This window comes from Sus scrofa, chromosome Y, assembly GCF_054392235.1.
Source record: "Sus scrofa isolate SSC_HxYL_T2T_F1_AM1 chromosome Y, Sscrofa_HxYL_maternal_Yorkshire_Landrace_v2.0, whole genome shotgun sequence".
In the NCBI taxonomy this organism is placed as follows: domain Eukaryota; kingdom Metazoa; phylum Chordata; class Mammalia; order Artiodactyla; family Suidae; genus Sus; species Sus scrofa.
In genome coordinates, this window is record NC_139402.1 from 10,825,481 (window position 1) to 10,844,684 (window position 19,204).

Genomic DNA, 19,204 nt, shown 5'->3' on the forward strand with positions numbered 1-19,204 from the left:
CTAGTGAATCTTTTCTTATTAAAGTTGTATAAAATTTAACCAGGGCTACTGTGTAATTGCCCCACCATAGTTTCTTCTTACTGTAGTGGATAACTTCAAAACAAAACTTATAAAGAACGATTACGATCTAAATTCCCCATTAAAAAAAGATTCCCGTCATGGCTGAGAAAATCAGACTAGCATCCATGAGGAAGCAGGTTCCACCCCTGGCATCCCTCGGTGGGTTAAGGATCCAGCGTTGCCGTGAGCTGTGGTGTAGGTCGCAGACGCGGCTCAGATCCTGCATTGCTGTGGCTGTGATGTAAACTGGTAGCTATAGCTCCCATTTGACTCCTAGACTGGGAATCGCCATACACTGCAAGTATGGCCCTAAAAAAAGAAAAAAAAAAATTCCCCTTAAAATAACACACACACCAAAAAAACACACCAAGAAAACATAAAGTGAGGCCAAAACATACTCAATGTAAAATTTTATTGTATTTCTTAGCTGTAGTTCCTTCCTCTTACTCTAAGCTAAGGGATAGTTTAAGAAAGCTTAGTTTCTAAAATTTTTTATGAAATTAAGAGTTTCATTTATACATTTAAATTTAATCATTCTTAAACTCAAAACTATAGGTTACAATGTGACCTTTGAAATGAAACATATATAATCTATTTTCTATAGTAAAAAAGAATCTAATTTTGTTATCTTATCTTAGAAATTTTCTAAATATACTAAGTAAAAACACTTTTATCAAATATATCAATACTTTCAGTATTAAGCAATGTTAAGACAGCAGTTACCGAGCATTGAATTTTGAACTACTGATATCACAAAATCAAAATAACTACTCAAACCCGTGTTCTAAAAACTGCATTTTGGCAATGTCTTTATTATGAGGGTGGCAACATCAAATGATGAAAAGAATATATGTCACCAAACTTAGTATAAAAATACACTTGGCTACACACATACAAAAGCAGCCCCCTTTGTTAATATAAATGCAGATTTCTGCTTTCCTTAAATTTTATCAAAAATCTCAAGAGAACATTTAGGCAAATCAGAATATAGAGAAAGACTCTGTAAAGAGATAGCAGGAACTGGGGCTTATCACAGTCCATAATGATACAGCAATTTATTTAAAACATCCAGGAACTGGAAGTAAACTAATTACAGTGGTAAAGGCATCTCTTTTCTTCTTTCTCCCTTCCAAGTGTTTTAATGTAGATATTATGGTCTTTTACCCCTACATTCCATTACATTAAAAGAACAGTGTTAACATTTTACTTAAAATAATTCAGCTTCATCAGTTGTTTAAAGAAATATAATAAATACTTTAAAACAATTAAAATAAATCAGTGTGTCTTAAGACTACATTCATCTTGAATGAAGTTTTAATCTTAACAGGTGATGACCGAAATTCAAACTGTAGAATAATCCTCAGAAACTCTTGTAAGACCAATTTAGATCTGTAAGTGAAAACAGTATTAGATTCACGGAGAAAATAATTCTTATAATACTATATATAGGACCCCCTTAAACTATCTCAAAAAAAAGGCCTTCTGAACAAAAATTCTAATATGAGATTTTTCTCAGTTCTTATCTATTGCAATAAATTTTAACGATCTTCATGAGAACATTATATGTTATGTAGACTATTCTTTAAAGTTTAGTATCTCATTCCTTCTGTACTAGTGATTATAGACTTTATATTTTAAAAGTGAGTACAGAGGGGGTTCCTATCTTAGCAGAAACTCTGAGAGTTGCTCAGCAGAAACTAATCTGACTAGTATATATGAGGACACAGGTCTGATCCAGGCCTCGCTCAGTGGATTAAGGCTCCATGAGCTGTGGTGTTGGAGTTGGCATTGCTGTTGCTGTGGCTATGACACAGGCCAGCAGCTACAGTTCCAATTCAACCCCTAGGCTGAGAACCTGAATATGCCATGGTTGTGGCCCTTAAAAAAAAAAAAAAAAGAAAAGAAAAGAAAAAAAGGAGTACAGAAAAAGGGAAGTATAATTCCCTTAAGAATGAAGTTCACTACTACTCCAAATTCTCCTGAGTCAATTTACTCATAGGCGTGAAGCTCTAAGTAAATCACCTGGAGAAATTACTACTTAAGAAGTAGGATTCTGAGGTAATAAACATAAAACTGCACAAAATATCCAAAATATCACCGTTTCCTTTAATCACCATAATCTTCAGTCTCTTTTCCAACCAGTCTGCTTAGGCCCAGTTCCAAAGTAAATGGTGGCACAGACCTAAAAAGATGTTTTCCTTTTCTTCTGAGGAAACCCTGAACTCTGCGGCTTTGTATGCTGCTGGTTAGGTTCCTAGCCTTCAACTCCAGCTCAGTTGTCAAAATTTTCAGGTCTCTGTCCATGTACTATACAACTGCTGCATGTTATGCTGTTGCCCCAGAAAACAACTGTTAATTCTATTGTCAAAGTATTAATTTAACCACAAGAATTCTCAGGCTCAGGATCCACAAAGAAAGGTACATAAAGAAAATACTTAAACATGGAATTCCCATCATGGTGCAGTGGAAACAAATCCGACTAGAAACCATGAAGTGGTGGATTCAATTCCTGGCCTCGCACAGTGGGTTAAGGATCTGGCGTTGCCGGAGCTGTGGTGTAGATCACAGATGTGGCTAGGATCCCATGCTGCTGTGGCTCTGGCATAGGCTGGCAGCTACAGGTCCAATTAGACCCCTAGCCTGGGAACCTCCACATGCCACAGGTGCAGCCCTAAAAAGACAAAAGACAAAAAAAAAAAACAAAAAAACAAAAAAAAAACTTTAATAGGTACAACCACTATGGAAAACAGTATGGAGGTACCTTATAAAATTAAATACAAAACAACCAATTATCCAGCAATCTCATTCCTTGGATACATCCAGACAAAACTTTTGCTGAAAAAGATACAATTACTGTATGTTCACTTCAACAGTATTCACAATAGCCAAGACATGGAAACAACCTAAATGTCCATCAATGATTAAGACGATGTGGTACACATATACAATGGAATACACCTAGCCATTAAAAAAAAACCAAATCAGGAGTTCCCGTCATGGCGCAGTGGTTAACGAATCCGACTAGGAACCATGAGGTTGCGGGTTTGGTCCCTGCCCTTGCTCAGTGGGTTAAGGATCCGGCGTTGCCGTGAGCTGTGGTGTAGGTTGCAGACACGGCTCGGATCCTGCGTTGCTGTGGCTCTGGCGTAGGCTGGTGGCTACAGCTCCGATTCAACCCCTAGCCTGGGAACCTCCATATGCCGCGGGAGCGGCCCAAGAAATAGCAACAACAACAACAACAACAACAACAACAACAACAAGACAAAAAAAAAAAAACCAAATCAATGCCATTTGCAGAAACATGGATGGAACTAGAGACTCTCATACTAAGTGAAATAAGTCAGAAAGAGAAGGACAAATACCATAGGATATTACCAGTATCTGGAATCTAATATATGGCACAAATAAATCGATCTACAAAAAAAAAAAAAAAAACACTCATGGACTTGGAGAACAGACCTGTGGTTGCCAAGGTGGAGGAGGGAGTGGGATGGACTGGGAATCTAGGGTTAACAGATGCAAACTGTTACGTTTGGATAAGCAATGAGATAAGCAATGAGATCCCGCTATATAGCACAGGGATCCATATCTAATCTCTTGTGATGAAACATGATAGAGGATAATGTGAGAAAAAGAATGTGTATGTATATATATGTACATATACACATGGTTGGGTCACTTTGCTGTATAGCAGAAATTGACAGAACCCTATAAATAAACTATAATAAAAATTTTAAAAAAGAAAATACTAGAACAGTATTTTTTCTCAACCTTTTCCATTTCCAGTTTCTAGGTGCGTTTTAAAATGCAATTAACATTAGTAAAGCATTACTATGTTTAAACATGTACAAAAGTAGAGCTAAAAATCTAATAAAATATTACACTAAAAGTCCACACTAAATTTTTCTAAATCACGGTATGAGTAATCTAAATGATTTGGAAGTACATCAAAATATAATATGAATTGACAGACGAATAGAAGATCAGATGTGACAGACTGGATAGAGAAATATAAATTGCATAATCTTTGTGAGTATGGGTGTGTTCACTTTAAATTTTTCAACTTCTCTATGTATCTAAAAAGGCTCTTAATAAAGATGTTGATGATTTAAAGATTTTGAAATCTGTGCTCTACATTAGTAATTTGCAGTTTAGTATGAATTTCAGGACCACTTTTCAAACTCAAGATTTCCCAGACTGGCCTTTTTATTTTTGAAATGCTTGGCTAACTATGCTACACAATACCTGGCAGGAACAAATACTCTAGGTGTTCTAAAAAATCTACCTTAATATCTAATAAAAAACTCAATATTTTTAGACTTGTGGTATTTAAAATACATTTTTACCTGAGTTGTTCGGGTTTTCTTGTTTTCTTTTTTTTTTTATTTTTTATTTTTTATTTTTTTGGTCTTTTTGTGTTTTTAGAGCCATACTGATGGCATATGGAGGTTCCCAGGCTAGGGGTCTATTCAGAGCTGTAGCTGCCAGTCTATGCCACAGCCATACCACCACCAGATCCAAGCCATGGCTGCAACCTACATCACAGCTCATGGCAACACCAGATCCTTAACCCACTGAGCAAGGCCAGGGATCGGACCCACAACCTCATCGTTCCTAGTTGGATTCATTTCCCCTATGCCACAATGGGAACTCCTGAGTTTTTTTTTTTTTTTTAAAGACTAAGCCTAACTGAACTATAAGCCATACCACCATCACAATTACTTTACATGAGTATCAAGAAAATCAGGATAAATTTTATTTAAGAATAGTAACAGTGAAACTGTGAGGCATTCGATACTCTTATAACTCTGCTTTTTTACTAAGAAAAACAAACATTTTCCATAAAATAAACATAACTCCAAACCAAGCCAACACTGATACTGACAAAATAATAAAACCTCTAAATACTCCCAACAGGAAGTAGTATTCCCATTACAGTTTATTAAAACCTCCATTTTAAAGAGGTTTTGGAGTATGTTTCAATTTCAATTCTTCAGCAAGTTTGGTTAAACACGAGTCTTCTTTTAATATACTAACACCTTTTTTGAGAGACAGCACCTTCAAAACTGCTAATTTTTTTTTTTTTTTTTTATCTTTTTGCCTTTTCTAGGGCTGCTCCTGCAGAACATGGAGGTTCCCAGGCTAGGAGTCTACTTGGAGCTACAGCCGCTGGCCTATGCCAGAGTCACAGCAATGCCAGATCCTTAACCCACTGAGCAAGGCCAGTGATCGAACCCACAACCCCATAGTTCCAAGTCGGATTCGTTGACCACTGGGCCACGAAGGGAACTCCTGTCTGCTAAATTCTTATTTTTTTTTTTTTTTTTTTGTCTTTTTGTCTTTTGTTGTTGTTGTTGTTGCTATTTCTTGGGCCGCTCCCTGCGGCATATGGAGGTTCCCAGGCTAGGGGTTGAATCGGAGCTGTAGCCACCGGCCTACGCCAGGGCCACAGCAACACGGGATCCGAGCCGCGTCTGCTACCTACACCACAGCTCACGGCAACGCTGGATCGTTAACCCACTGAGCAAGGGCAGGGACCGAACCCGCAAGCTCATGGTTTCTAGTCGGATTCGTTAACCACTGCGCCAAGACGGGAACTCCTGCTAAATTCTTAATAGCTATCTCTGTAGATACTCTTACCTGATATACAAATTATCATTTTGTACCTAAGATTGTTAGAGCTAACACTCTTTCCAGAAAAAAAAATGTTTCAAGGATTATAAGGTTTCTCAAAGTTTAAAAAGTCTAACTAGGTAATTTCTGAATATTAATGAATATCCAAATTCATGAATAAGTCTCAAAATATATTCAATTTAACTGTTCGACATTCTGTGATCAAAAGTAGGGGAAAGTCTAATTTCTTTCACAAACAAAAGAGCCATAAGGTTCATCTACTACTTACATCATCAATGTCTTCATCATCATCTCCAATGTCATCAAACTGGATTTCATCATCATCTCCAGGACCAAATGTATCAGTTTCATTAATCTTTGCTAAAAATACAGTGACAATATACTCTTATACAATGTAAAATCAAGATATTACTAGAGGAACTGCCTACTAAAAGAAATAATACTGAAATAGTACAGAAATAATAACAAAATACTGAGCTATAGTAGAAGATTCTTATAATTGACAATTCAATTCAACATTTCTTTTTATTTTAATTTTTTCGCTACACCTGCAGCATATGGAAATTTCTGGGCCAGGGATCGGATCCAAGTTACAGCTAAGACCTACACCACAGCTGCAGCAACACCAGACCCTTAACCCACTGCGTCACAGCAGGAGCTCCTCAACCATTTCATTAAGAAAAATCTTCCTAATTTCTAGAAAACAACTCATTACAAAGAACAAATTCACAATAAAACCCCACTGCTAAGTCAATACAATGAATATAACTATTACAATTTTATTTTGTTCAAAAAATTTAAGTAAGGCAGGCAAGCTCTAATTATGCTAACTTAGTAGTTATTATACCGGAAAAAAGTTTGCTTCAAAAAGGGCTGTAGACATGTTAACAACTTATCCTTGGCATGTATAAAGTTCTCCTAAGATAGAACACCTAGTCTACCAACCATCAGATAGACTTACCACATCCATCAGAAAAACTTTCAACTCATGTTTATTCCTAAACAAAAGTAAAATACTCATCTGATTCCCAGATACATTAACTTTCCTTAAAAGGCCAATAATTTCATCAGAATTTTCATGCTTATTCAAAATCATAATTTCATAATAAAATGCAATGGACTAAAACAAGTAAAATGGCTGCCAAGTGAAAAATGTGAGCCTAATACATTTCCTCTTAGACATTAGAAACTTTAATCTTTTCAAGCTTACTAAAGAAAAATGTAATAATTCTGCCATTAAGAAAGAAAAGGAAGGTGTTGCTGTTGTGGCTCAGTGGAAACAAATCTGACTAGTTCCATGAGGACGTAGGTTCAATCCCTGGCCTCGCTCAGTGGGTTAAAGATCCAGCATTGCCATGAGCTGTGGTGTAGGTTGCAGATTGTGGCTCAGAACCCACACTGCTATGGCTGTAGTGTAGGCCTGTGGCTACAGTTTTGATTTGACCCCTAGCCTGGGAACTTCTATATGCTGCAGTTCCTAAAAGGAAAAAAAAAAGAATAGAATATAGAATTCAATTTAATACTAAACTGTTACTATTCTGAGGTATATACAGACACACTTAAATTTTTTAAGCACATATAAAAACAATATGTAAAAGAGACAGATTCTATCAAAACTGCTTCACCTTAAACAAACAAGCTAATAATAACACAAAGAAATGTAACATTTGATATTACTACCATGTTCTGGAAGCTCCCCATAAGCCTTCAGACTTCTAGCTTCATCTGCATTGTACTTTAAAATTACATCAGCTTTGTTATCCTTGGAGAAAAACAAAAGACTATCAAACCAGTTATGATAAATAAAAATCAGCTCTCAAAAATTAATTTCATATTAAACACATAAAGAAAAAGCTCACTGTTCTGTCAAAAACACTGTGTTTTTCACCTTCCCTCTATCTTCTTAAATAACTTCCTTGGATTTAAATTAGTGGGAAGAAGTTTTCATGCATCACCAAATAATAACTAGCCTAGAAAAATTACTTACAGAATTCAATTTAATCAAAAATAGAAAAAAAAGGAAAGGCAAAATATAAAAAGAGAAAAGTTAGAATGTGTTCCTTTTTAGGACCACACTCTAATGTAAACTGTAAGTGGTATTATTAACCAAGAAAATTAATACACCTTTCAGAATTAATAAACCTCTGTGATTCTTAAGATTACCTGGTAGAGGCAATTTAGAGCTTTAAAAAGATATGTATAGGGAATTCCCATTGTGGCTCAGCAGTAATAAACGAACTAGTATCCATGAGGTTACAGGTTGGATCTCTGCCCTTGCTCAGATCCAGCGCTGCTGCTAGCTGTGGTGTAGGTGGCAAAAGAGGCTTGGATCTGGCATTGTTTTGGCTGTGGCGAAGGCCAGCAGCTGCAACTCTGATTCAACCCCTAGCCTAGGAACTTTATATGCCACCGGTGCAGCCCTAAAAAAGATTTAAAAACAAATGTGTCCATATTACCCAAAGCAATCTAAAATACAACTCCTACCAAAATTCCAACGGCATTTTTCACAAATCAAATTACATGGGACCACAAACACTCCAAAAAGCCAAAACAATCTTAAGAAAGAATAAGTGGAGGCACTATAGTTTCTAATTTCAAACTACAGTTGTCAAAACAGTATGGTATTGGCATTAAAACAGGCCTGTTGACTACTGGAACAGAATTGAGAACCCAGAAATATTTTTTTCCGAAACAGTCAACTAATACCCAACAAAGGAACCAGAATTACACAGTGCAGAAAAGACAATGTCTTCAACAAATAAAGTCGAGAAAACTGAAGACCCACATGCAAAAAAATGGATCATTTTCTGACATCAAAAACTTCCTGGAATTAACTTGAAATAGATCAAAGACTTAAACCCAAGACCTGAAATCTTAAAACCACTGGAAGAAAACACTGAAAAAATCTACTTGATGTTGATCTTGGCATTATTTTTTAGATATGACAAAGACACAAGCAACAAAAGCAAAAAATCAACAAGTGGAACTATAACAAATTAAAAAGCTTTTGCACAGTAAAGGAAACCATCAGCAAAATGAGATGACGACTTACTGGATAGGAAAAAAATATTTGCAAATAATATGACCAATAAAGGACTGATATTCAACATATATAAACCCTGCAATTTACCATAACATGAATGAACCTGGAGCGTATTACAGAAAGTGAAATAAGTCACACCAATAATGATAAACACTGTACGATTTCACTCATATGTGGAATCAGGGCTGTGCACAAACTCAACAAAGACCTACAAAGGTCTTATCCTCTCAGTACTGAGTGACCTTGAAATTGTGCTCAAGCATGAAATGAATATGAAGAGAGAAATGCCAACTGCCTACGTATGTTAAAGGTACAGGCATAGCTTCCATATGCAAAAGCTAGAGAAGGCTTACTGGTTTTAATGAAATTTCAAACATGGGCTGTCTGATACGATAATCAAGCATCCAATAGCTACACACAAGATAAAAATACAGATCATACACAACTGGTTTCAGAAAAATCACTAAAAAAACAAATGCAAGAATAACCGTGGGAGAAGAAACCTGATTTCCAATCTTGCCACATTATATTTGCAATCTCTAGTTTTCAACAACAAAAAAAAACCTGTTAAGACTCACAAAGAAACAGGAAAATATGGCCACATACAAGAAAAAAAGCAGTCAGTATACATTGTTGCTCAGAAAGCCCAGAAATTGGACTTAACAAAAACTTTAATACCAGTTACTATAAGTATGTTTAAAGAACAAAACAAACCATATCTAAAATTTTTTCACTGTTAGGCTATCTCACTAGATAAAATCAATAGAAATATGGATTTTTTAAGTTATGGAGGTGAAACATAGAATTACTGATTTTAAAATGCTTCTTCCAATCATAAATAGACAAATTATATAAAAAAAAAGCAATCATGAATAGACCAATTATATAAAAGAATAAGAATACTAAAATTTTAGAACGCAATTACACCTAACAGATATCTAAAGACAGACAGGGATCATTTTAGTCACAATGTAATTAAGCATAAATGATGGGTTCCAGTAGAAAGAAATTAAATGGATTTCACACTCACAATGCATGAATAGTATAAAGTCTGAGACAAAAGAGAGCAATTATCTAGTTCAAAGTGTTCACTTCAACTTTATAACATATATTTAAAAATAATTAGTTCAATAACTGTTGAATGCATGCCTCATCCTTCCTATAAGAATATGAAAGCCCTTTTGGAGATCAGAAGGTTTGACGTATTTACCTACATCGTACAGAACAGTGCTTTCCCAAAGTTAGATATGAGCCTTGAAATTTAAAAACAACAAAAAAAGTGGGACCTCAACATAAAATTACTACATTTTTGTTTTGACAAATAAGAATACTAATAAAAACCATCATATGCTACTGCTTATATTTCAGAAAAGGTAATTTTTTTAAATACCTAAAAAGGCAAATGGGTAATATGACTTCATTAAAAACATCATACAATATGTGAATATCTTCTCATTACACTACAGATCAGTGAAAAAGTCAGCCTGTACCAATAAAGATTTCACAGATGGACACTAAGAACTGTAATCCCTGAAAACCTAACAAAATACCTAAACTACAACTGGCCGTTGAAGGAAAACAGAATGATGATCTGTGGTATTCATCTCAACTTATAAGAGACAATTTTCTGCACATTACATTTAAAATAAAAACAGGAATTTTCTGTTGTGGCTCAGACTAGTAACCATGAGGACCTGGGTTCAATCCACAGTGTTGCTCAATAGGTTAAGTACACGATGTTGCCGTTAGCTGTGGTGTGGGCCACAGCCATGGCTTGGATCTGGCTTTGCTGTGGCTGTGCTGTAAGCCTGCAGCTGCAGCTCCAATCTGACCCCTAGCCTGGGAACTTCCATATGCTGCAAGTGTGGCTCTTAAAAGAAAAAAAAATTTTAATTTAAAAAAGTTTAAAGAAAATAAAAAGAGGACTTCCCCTCATGGTGCAGCAGAAACGCATCTGACTAGGAACCATGAGGCTGCAGGTTCGATCCCTGGCCTCACTCTGTGGTGCAGGATGGCAGCTGTAGCTCCAATTCAACCCCTGGCCTGGGAACCTCCACATACCATGGGTGCAGTCCTAAAAAAGCAAAATAAATAAATAAATAAATAAACATAAAAACAACAGATAACAATACAGATTCAACCAGTCTTCCCACAAAACACAGGTGGCATTAATTAGCCAAGGGAATCATTTCAAGAAAATTCCACAGTCTTAAACATAACTGGACCTTAATTTTGATCACAGGGTGGTGAGAAGTCATAATTGGCTAAAACTGGTCAAATATATTTACACTGCATCTTCTAAACACTAATGACTTACTAAATACAAAGCCACTACAAAATTAAATGTAACTGTTACCTGATAATCACGAAGACCAACCAATATAATATCTGAGGTATTTATCCAAACCTATAAAAGAAAATTAACTCTATATTTAAAGTAAAGACAAGTAATTAAGTGCAATGTTAAACCATTCTTCTTACAAAAAGTGGTTAAAATATGCTAGGAGAAAACTATAGTAAGCAGTTCAGTTTGTGTCAAATTTTCTAATTAGGATGTTAAAAATAAGTAACAATTTATTTCAGCTACTAGAGAGTTTAAAAATTACAAAAATTTGATAATTTCTCATGAGAATTAGAGACTTTAAATCACCAATAAATTGCAAAAGGATGAACCGAAAGACCAAAAACTATTTTTTAAATCAAAAAATCAGAGTTGAAGGAACTTTTAACCAATGTAATCAATAAATCTGCCCGTAATGACTAATACTATGATGTACCATGTTCCAATTTCAACCTTTCTAATGTGTAAAACTATTTCCCCCAAATCAAGGAACATACACTATATTTAATTAGCAATTACCTCAGTCACCTTTAATTTTACAACCATTCTCCAGCTTTTTCTCTATTTCATGGCATAACATTTTTTTCAGCATTTAGGCCATTTGTCTTAGAGACTGGATTTTCCAATTGTTTCCTTAATAATATACATTCCTGGCATAAATCCAATAGAGGTGAAAATAACTGTAGATAGAACCTGTTATATCATCTTACTTTATATAAATCATTATTTAAATCATATGATGAATATAAATATAAATCATTATTTAAATCATATTATTTAAATTATATGATGTGTTTATATAAATCACAAACACATCATATAAATCATTATTCTGTGACTTTTGGGAACTCAAAAAAATGAGCTGCTTGGCTTGTATATTAATCTAAAGCTGCTCATATATTAATCTAAAGCAGAGCCAATTTTTAAAAGGCAAATTCTATATTAAAGTAAAAGAAATCTCCTTACCTTTTTTCTCAATTTTCCTCTGATATGACATAACCTCTTTACACCATCAAAACACATTGCTTCCAATCTTCCATTTCCCAACATTTTGATGACCTGAGCATATTCTAAAAGGGAAAAAAAGAAAAAAAAAATGTAAAATACTGTTTGATTTTTGTCAAACATATTAATTTGGTAATCTCATTTTTACTGCTAACCTTAGATCAAATCATGTTTTTTAAAAAAGAAAAAGGCTTTCAGCAAAAACTTTAATGCTATCATGTTAAGGGCTCTTTCAAAGTGACACATATTTATTTATTTATTTATTTTTTGTCTTTTTGCCTTTTCTAGGGCCGCTCCCATGGCATATGGAGGTTCCCAGGCTAGGGGTCTAATCAGAGCTGTAGCCACTGGCCTTCACCAGAGTCATAGCAATGGCAGATCTGAGCTGCGTCTGCCACCTACAGCACAGCTCACAGCAATGCCAGATCCTTAACCCACTGAGCAAGGTCAGGAATTAAACCCACAACCCCATGGTTCCTAGTCAGATTCATTAACCACTGCACCAAGACAGGAATGCCAGAAAATTCTTCATCTATCAAACAATTTCTAGTCTCTTCCAGCTACATTTATACACTTTACTGTATTATTTTTAGAGTAAATAAAAATCTATAGCAGTCAGGTAATTTGTCCAGTCACAAATGCCATTTCCATAACAATCTATTTCTGTTACTATGCATACTTTAATTATGCACTCATTTTAGTCATGATTGCATGCTTTTACATTTAGATATCAAAGTGGCTCATTTCACAGTGCTGTCTTTTCCCTTAGAAACTTTAGTGCTAGGCCGGGAGCTAGCTACAGCTCCGATTGGACCCCTAGCCTGGGAACTCCATATGCCTCAAGAGTGGCCCAATAAAATGGCAAAAAGACAAAAAAAAAAAAAGAAACTTTAGTGCTAATAAAAACTAGGTTAGTTATCATCAAACTTTTGAGAATACTTGGTTAACTATTCTAAAGTTCTTAAAAAAACAAAATTTAGGAGTTCCCATCGTGGCTCAGTGGTTAACGAATCCAACTAGGTTTGATCCCTGGCCTTGCTCAGTGGTTTAAGGATCCAGCGTTGCTGTGAGCTGTGGTGTAGGTTGCAGAGGGAGCTCGAATCCTGTGTTGCTGTGGCTTTGGCACAGGCTGATGGGTACAGCTCCGATTTGACCCTTAGCCTGGGAACCTCCATATGCTGTGGGAGCGGCCCAAGAAAATGGCAAAAAGATCAAAAAAAAAAAAAAATTATGTTCCATGATAAAATGCAAACAAAGTTTAAACAAAACTTTGTTTAAACAAAGTTTTCTAAGAGTATTCTCAAGGGATCACGTGATTCCGCTGCCATTTAAAAACACTGATATGAACATTACACAGTATGAAACAATCTCTTCTAGATTTAAACGACAAAAGCAGGTACTGGACTAAGGAGAATTATAATTACTACTAAATTTTCTACTAGGGACTAACTCCAAAAAGATCAGGACGAATTTATTTATTTATTTTTTTGCCTTTCTAGGGCTGCTCCTGCAGCATATGGAGGTTCCCAGGCTAGGAGTCTAATGGGAGCTCTAGCCACTGGCCTACACCACAGCCACAGCTACAGCTGCCAGCCTATGCCACAGCCACAGCAATGCAGGATGTGAGCCTAGTCTGCGACCTCCACCACAGCTCACGGCAACGCTGGATCCTTAACCCACTGAACAAGGCCAGAGATCAAATCCAAAACCTCATGATCCCTAGTCGGATTCTTTAACCACTGAGCCATGAAGGGAACTCCTAAGACAAATTTACAACTACACTCAGAGGTTAACTGGATCTACATGGGGTAGGGAGGTTAATATGTGGAAGTGAATCCCTTTTACCATAGCAAAGGAACCTAGCTTACTACTCAATACTTCTTCAATATGGAGGAAAATAAGAAAGAATAGAAGAAAAGAATTTAAAGACTGGCCCTGAAAACAAACTTCTAATGGAAGTAAAAAAGGTTAAAGATAAAAAACTGATTATCTTTAGCCAGACATTTCATGTTTCAATGTTTCATGTGATTATTAAAGACGTTGACTTTCTAGTGGCTTGCAGTATAGAGTGAATAATACAATTTTTTTAATAAAGTTTTAGAAATTACTGAAACAATTACTAACTCAGCAATATCCAACAGAACTTTTACACTGAGGGAACACTATATACATAAATTGAACAATATGTTAACTTTTGAGTTTAAATTTTAATTTCAGTTCATTTAAATAGCCATACATGGTTATTTAGTAGCTACCAAAATAGACAGTAGAATACTAGATAACAGTATAATTTTAAATTTGCGTGCATTCTACTATAGTTAGGAAAAAAAAAAAAGTCTGTGTTCTTAGGAGATACGTAAAGCATTTTCAGCAGAAAAACTGTAACTGTATGTAAGCATATCTGCCTATAATAAAGATTATAAAGAAAAAAATGTATGGGTACATATGCAGAGATAAAAAAGCACAAGAAGAAGATGTTAAAAATTACTGAATCTAGGAGTTCCCGTCGTGGTGCAGTGGTTAACGAATCCGACTAGGAACCATGAGGTTGCGGGTTCGGTCCCGGCCCTTGCTCAGTGGGTTAACGATCCAGCGTTGCCGTGAGCTGTGGTGTAGGTTGCAGACGCGGCTCGGATCTGGCGTTGCTGTGGCTCTGGCGTAGGCCGGTGGCTACAGCTACGATTCAACCCCTAGCCTGGGAACCTCCATATGCCGTGGAAGCGGCCCAAGAGATAGCAACAACAACAACAACAACAACAAGACAAAAAGACAAAAAAAAAAAAAAAAAAAAAAAGATTACTGAATCTAGGAGTCCTATTGTGGCTCAGCAGAAACAAATCGGACTAGCTTCCATGAGGTGGCAGGTCTGACCCCTGGCCTTGCTCATTGCCATGACCTGTGGTGTAGGTGGCAGCCACGCCTCAGATCCTGCATTGCTGTGGCCAGCAACTACAGCTCTCATTCGACCCCTAGCCTGGGAACCTCTATATGCCATGGGTGCAGCCTTAAAAAGACGAAAAAAAAAAAAAAAAATTACTGAATCTAGGTAAAGAATAAATGTTGTACTCATATTGTACTCCTACTCCAACTTTTTCTGTGTTTAACATTTTTTCAAAAGGAAGAATTAAGTGCTTCAATTTCTCTTACTCGTTTTTTAATTTTGATCTACACGGACTTAAATATAGTTAGTCAACTCTTCGGTTACAATCATGATCTAGTGGCAAAGGAGTACTAAGACCTGAAAGTCTTGGGATGTATTCTTCATAGTTCACTGAATAATGTGTAATGTGAACTTACTACTAGACTAAAGCAAGGAACTTTCAATATTGGCACCCAGGCTTAATCTGCTTTAAACCCTAAAATTTACTTTCACATAAAACAATGAAAACTATATTTACAGAAATGCTACCAATTAACTGTCTATCATCAGGTCTATCAGATCTACTATACAATTGATTATTTAATAGGCAAATTCTGGGGGGTTATAAATGAAGAAAAGCAAAGTGGAGATATGGGACAACTGCCAAGATCATGACTAACATCAATTACAAGTTAAAGACTGAAATTCACAACATCAAAAAAGGTAAGTAATAACTTCTAAAGTCTTACCTTGTCCATCCTCTTTAAACACCAATTCTCTTTTTTCAGATTCATTCTCATTCTTACCCCTGCGCCTGTTTTTACCTCCTTTACCTAATTGATTAAAAAAGCAAATAAAAATTAAGTGTAATAATGTGTATAATATTTTACAAACTAAACTATACAAAAGGTAAAAGAAGATTTTAAACTTTACAAAATCACCTACAGAAAAATAAAAAATAAAAATATTTAAAGAGCAGTACAACACTAACAGAATTCCAAATAAGATTTAGATTTAATATACTTTGGCTATCCAAGAGTTACTAATTGCCAAAGGTTCTCTTTTAGGTCCCTTAGCAGATAAACATCAACCCCCTATCGTTTCTGACATTTCTGATTTAAAACTATTTCTTTATATAAAAATATACAGAGCAAAAATCCTATTACTGGAGATAGCACCATTAACATCTTATTGTCTAGGCTTTGCAGTTAAAACTGGATTCCATACATTCTCTTCTATAACTTATTTTAATCCCACTTTTCATTAAATGTCTTTTCACGTCAACTGAACCATACACTTAAATGAACATTTTAATAGAGTATATTTAACCACCTTATTTTGGTTACTTCTCATGTTTTAGTATTATTTTAAAATGTTGAATTTAAATTATTCTACAAACAACTTCCATAGGATAAATTTGCAGAAGTAGAGGTTCTGGGTTAAAAATTATGTACCTAGCACTTTATACTTCTGTCTACATTTATTTATACTACCATCAGCAAAGAAGGAATATTACCCTGTGTTCTGACACAAGCAAACCATGCTAAAGTATCAAAGCGGAGTTTCCTGCACACTGTGAAATGTGGTGGTATCCTAGAGATACGTTTACCTGTTTGCAGTTACAATTTTCTTGGAGGTATATAAAGACATTAAAAGAAAAAACACTCAAGTCTGTAAAAAAGGAGAATTTCTTTAAGGTATGATTGTCCAGGTGTTCTTCTTTACATAGCTTAGGCCGCACAATTTCCAAATTCCAAGTAAAATTATTCCGACATATGATAATATGTAGGCGCTTTGTTTCAGAACAAGGATAGGTAGATGTCTTTAGTTCAATAATCTATAAGAAAAGAGGCTGAAAACGTTCCTAAATGCGTAACATGTCTTCAAGCAAAGAATATAAAGCTTTGTGAAGGGCTTACTTTCCTTACTTTGTGAGTAAAGTACACCAATACAGATTACTTTAAACACGTATCAAGGTTTCACGCACCGTTTATAAAGGATTATGTTCAGTAATAGTGGATTATCCATAGAAAAAGTAAGAAAGAATATTTAATGGTCGCAAATGCTAGAATCACCTTTTAAGAAACTCTCCAAGAAAGTCACAGGAAGAGAAGACTTAGAGGCCAATACCAGGCGACCCAGGGAGTAAATCACACAGATTCGTGATGAGCCTCTCTAAAATGTGGCGTAAAGGAGGAACAAAGCCTACACTCTGTCTCGGATGCTCTCAAAAATTTGGCGTCAGTTCCATTATAATGCAACCAAAGGGACACAGAAGGCGGCTGAACTTTCCAGCCGCCGTCACGAGAAAGAGTCAAGCTGAGACCAGTCTAACACCGAAAGGATAAACTGTCACTGCCGCCGAGTGAAGGCGGAAGGGACACAGCAAGCAAAACCGTGGTTCTGGGAAACCAAAACGTTACCTTTATTCTTAGGCATGCCGGTAACCGCGGCCGCTCTGAGTTTAACAATGCGTTCAGGTGTTTGTGGCGCAGGTAAATACTCCTCTGAAATGTTGGGCGCAATTACAAACGTCTAACGCAAAACTCCTCTAATGTTCCAAGCTGGCACGTTTACCCGCAAGAACATGGCGGCCCAGACGGTTTCTCGACAGTTAACGACAGTCTGTCGTTACCAATCCGGCTCCGCGAGGAGCTCGGTCTTTCACCGCCCTACTGCGCATGCGTATTGGGAAAGCCTGTCGTTTATTGGAATACACACACTGGCGCTTCTTCCAACTAAGGACTTGTGAGTTCAAAAGAAAAGGAGTTTCGGATAGAGTGCACGGGCCTGATTGTCATGTTTAAAAACCGTTGGAGCTAACTCCTGTGTAGAAAACCGGTGGACTGCTTTGTAATAACTGCTGTCTCCTGACAATTTCTTGACTCCTTAACTTTTATGTCTCTTAACCGCTCTACTTTTTGGTGGAAATAAATTGCAGGATAATGATTCTACAAGAAATTTCTGCTTAATAGTTGAATATGGGTGGAGGACTAGTAAAGAAAGGCCGGGTTTAATCTCAAAGGACCTAAACAAAATGGAAGTACTTCAGATACAGAAAGTTCTTGAGCATCATTAGAGGTCCCACTACTTAAACTGTTTTAGTACTCTGAAACAGAGTATGTTTATGTTTGCTAACAATCTCTTTTCTAGTATCCTGGTTCTATGCATAAACTAGGTTCTATCAAAAACTAGGACTGATTTCACTTAATAAAAGAAGGGAAGCTTCCCACTTAGGGCTTTTAAAAAACAGTTAAAATCTGCTAAGGTGGAATCAATATCTGAAGGAATAACAATTTGTTTGTTTAAAAAAATCTGATGTTGATTATAATAGTCATAAGATCTTTATCAAATTTCTTGTGCAAGTCTCAATTTTCTTTCAATCAACAAGCTTTCAAAAAGTCCTGATGAAGTGACCTAGCAGTTATCCAAGCCTAATCATATAACTTAGTGACCATGTCCTCCAAGTTATAACTCTAGAGACTTTTAAGACAGCATTCATGAATTAACATTGATAGAGCTGAGGCAGAAGATGGATGAGCTGAGAGTAGGTATCTATAACCAGCCACCTGCTTGTACTTTGTGATTGAGGTAACATCACGAACAAGGTAAATAACCAGATTTTTTCCTCTGTAAACACTTTAAACAGTAAGGGACAGAGAAGGGTAGTTCCCTTCATGGTTTACCAGTTAACCAACCAACTAGGATCCATGAGGATGTTGGTTCAATCCCTAGCCTTGCTCAGTGAATTAAGGATCCAGCATTGCTCTGAGCTGTGGTGTATACAGACACTGCTCAGATCCTGCGTTACTGTGGCTGTTGCTGGGACTGTTGCTGTAGGTCCAATTGGACCCCTGGCTGGGAACCTCCGTATGCGTACATTTTGGCCTTAAAAAAAGCAAAAGAGAAAGAGAAAAAATAAGACAGGGGGACCCAGCCTGTTTAGGCAAAGGATCAAGAGGTCACATACTTCCCATCCTCAGGGTGAGGAAAACCCAACACCACCATTCATAAAAAAACTTCCTGGGGTCAAAAAGTGAGAGGTTGCTACCCCATAAAGAGTCGTGTGAAACTTTCTCACAAGGCCTTGCCCTAGAGTCCATCTTGGCTAAGAGATGTACACACCCATCTGGGAAGGCCCTGGATCTGATAGGTGTGAGAAGTAAAGCAAGGTAATCGTCCAAAGGAAAACAAAGACCTGGGAGAACTGACCCTACATAAATGATTTAAATCACCTCTTTGGCATGCTCCCCCCACCAGC

The 19,204-nt window shown here is 36.3% G+C and overlaps 1 protein-coding gene across 1 annotated transcript; it reads right to left on the reverse strand.

Annotated features, from left to right (window-relative positions):
- Positions 1 to 945: 945 nt before the first annotated feature.
- EIF1AY (eukaryotic translation initiation factor 1A, Y-linked) lies at positions 946 to 17,504 on the reverse strand. The gene is given in 7 exon segments (NM_001244349.1): positions 946 to 1,449; positions 5,963 to 6,054; positions 7,375 to 7,456; positions 11,094 to 11,144; positions 12,045 to 12,148; positions 15,693 to 15,776; positions 17,367 to 17,504. Coding segments are annotated over 7 exon segments (435 nt in total). The 5' UTR covers positions 17,383 to 17,504; the 3' UTR covers positions 946 to 1,443.
- Between the last annotated feature and the right edge of the window lie 1,700 nt (positions 17,505 to 19,204).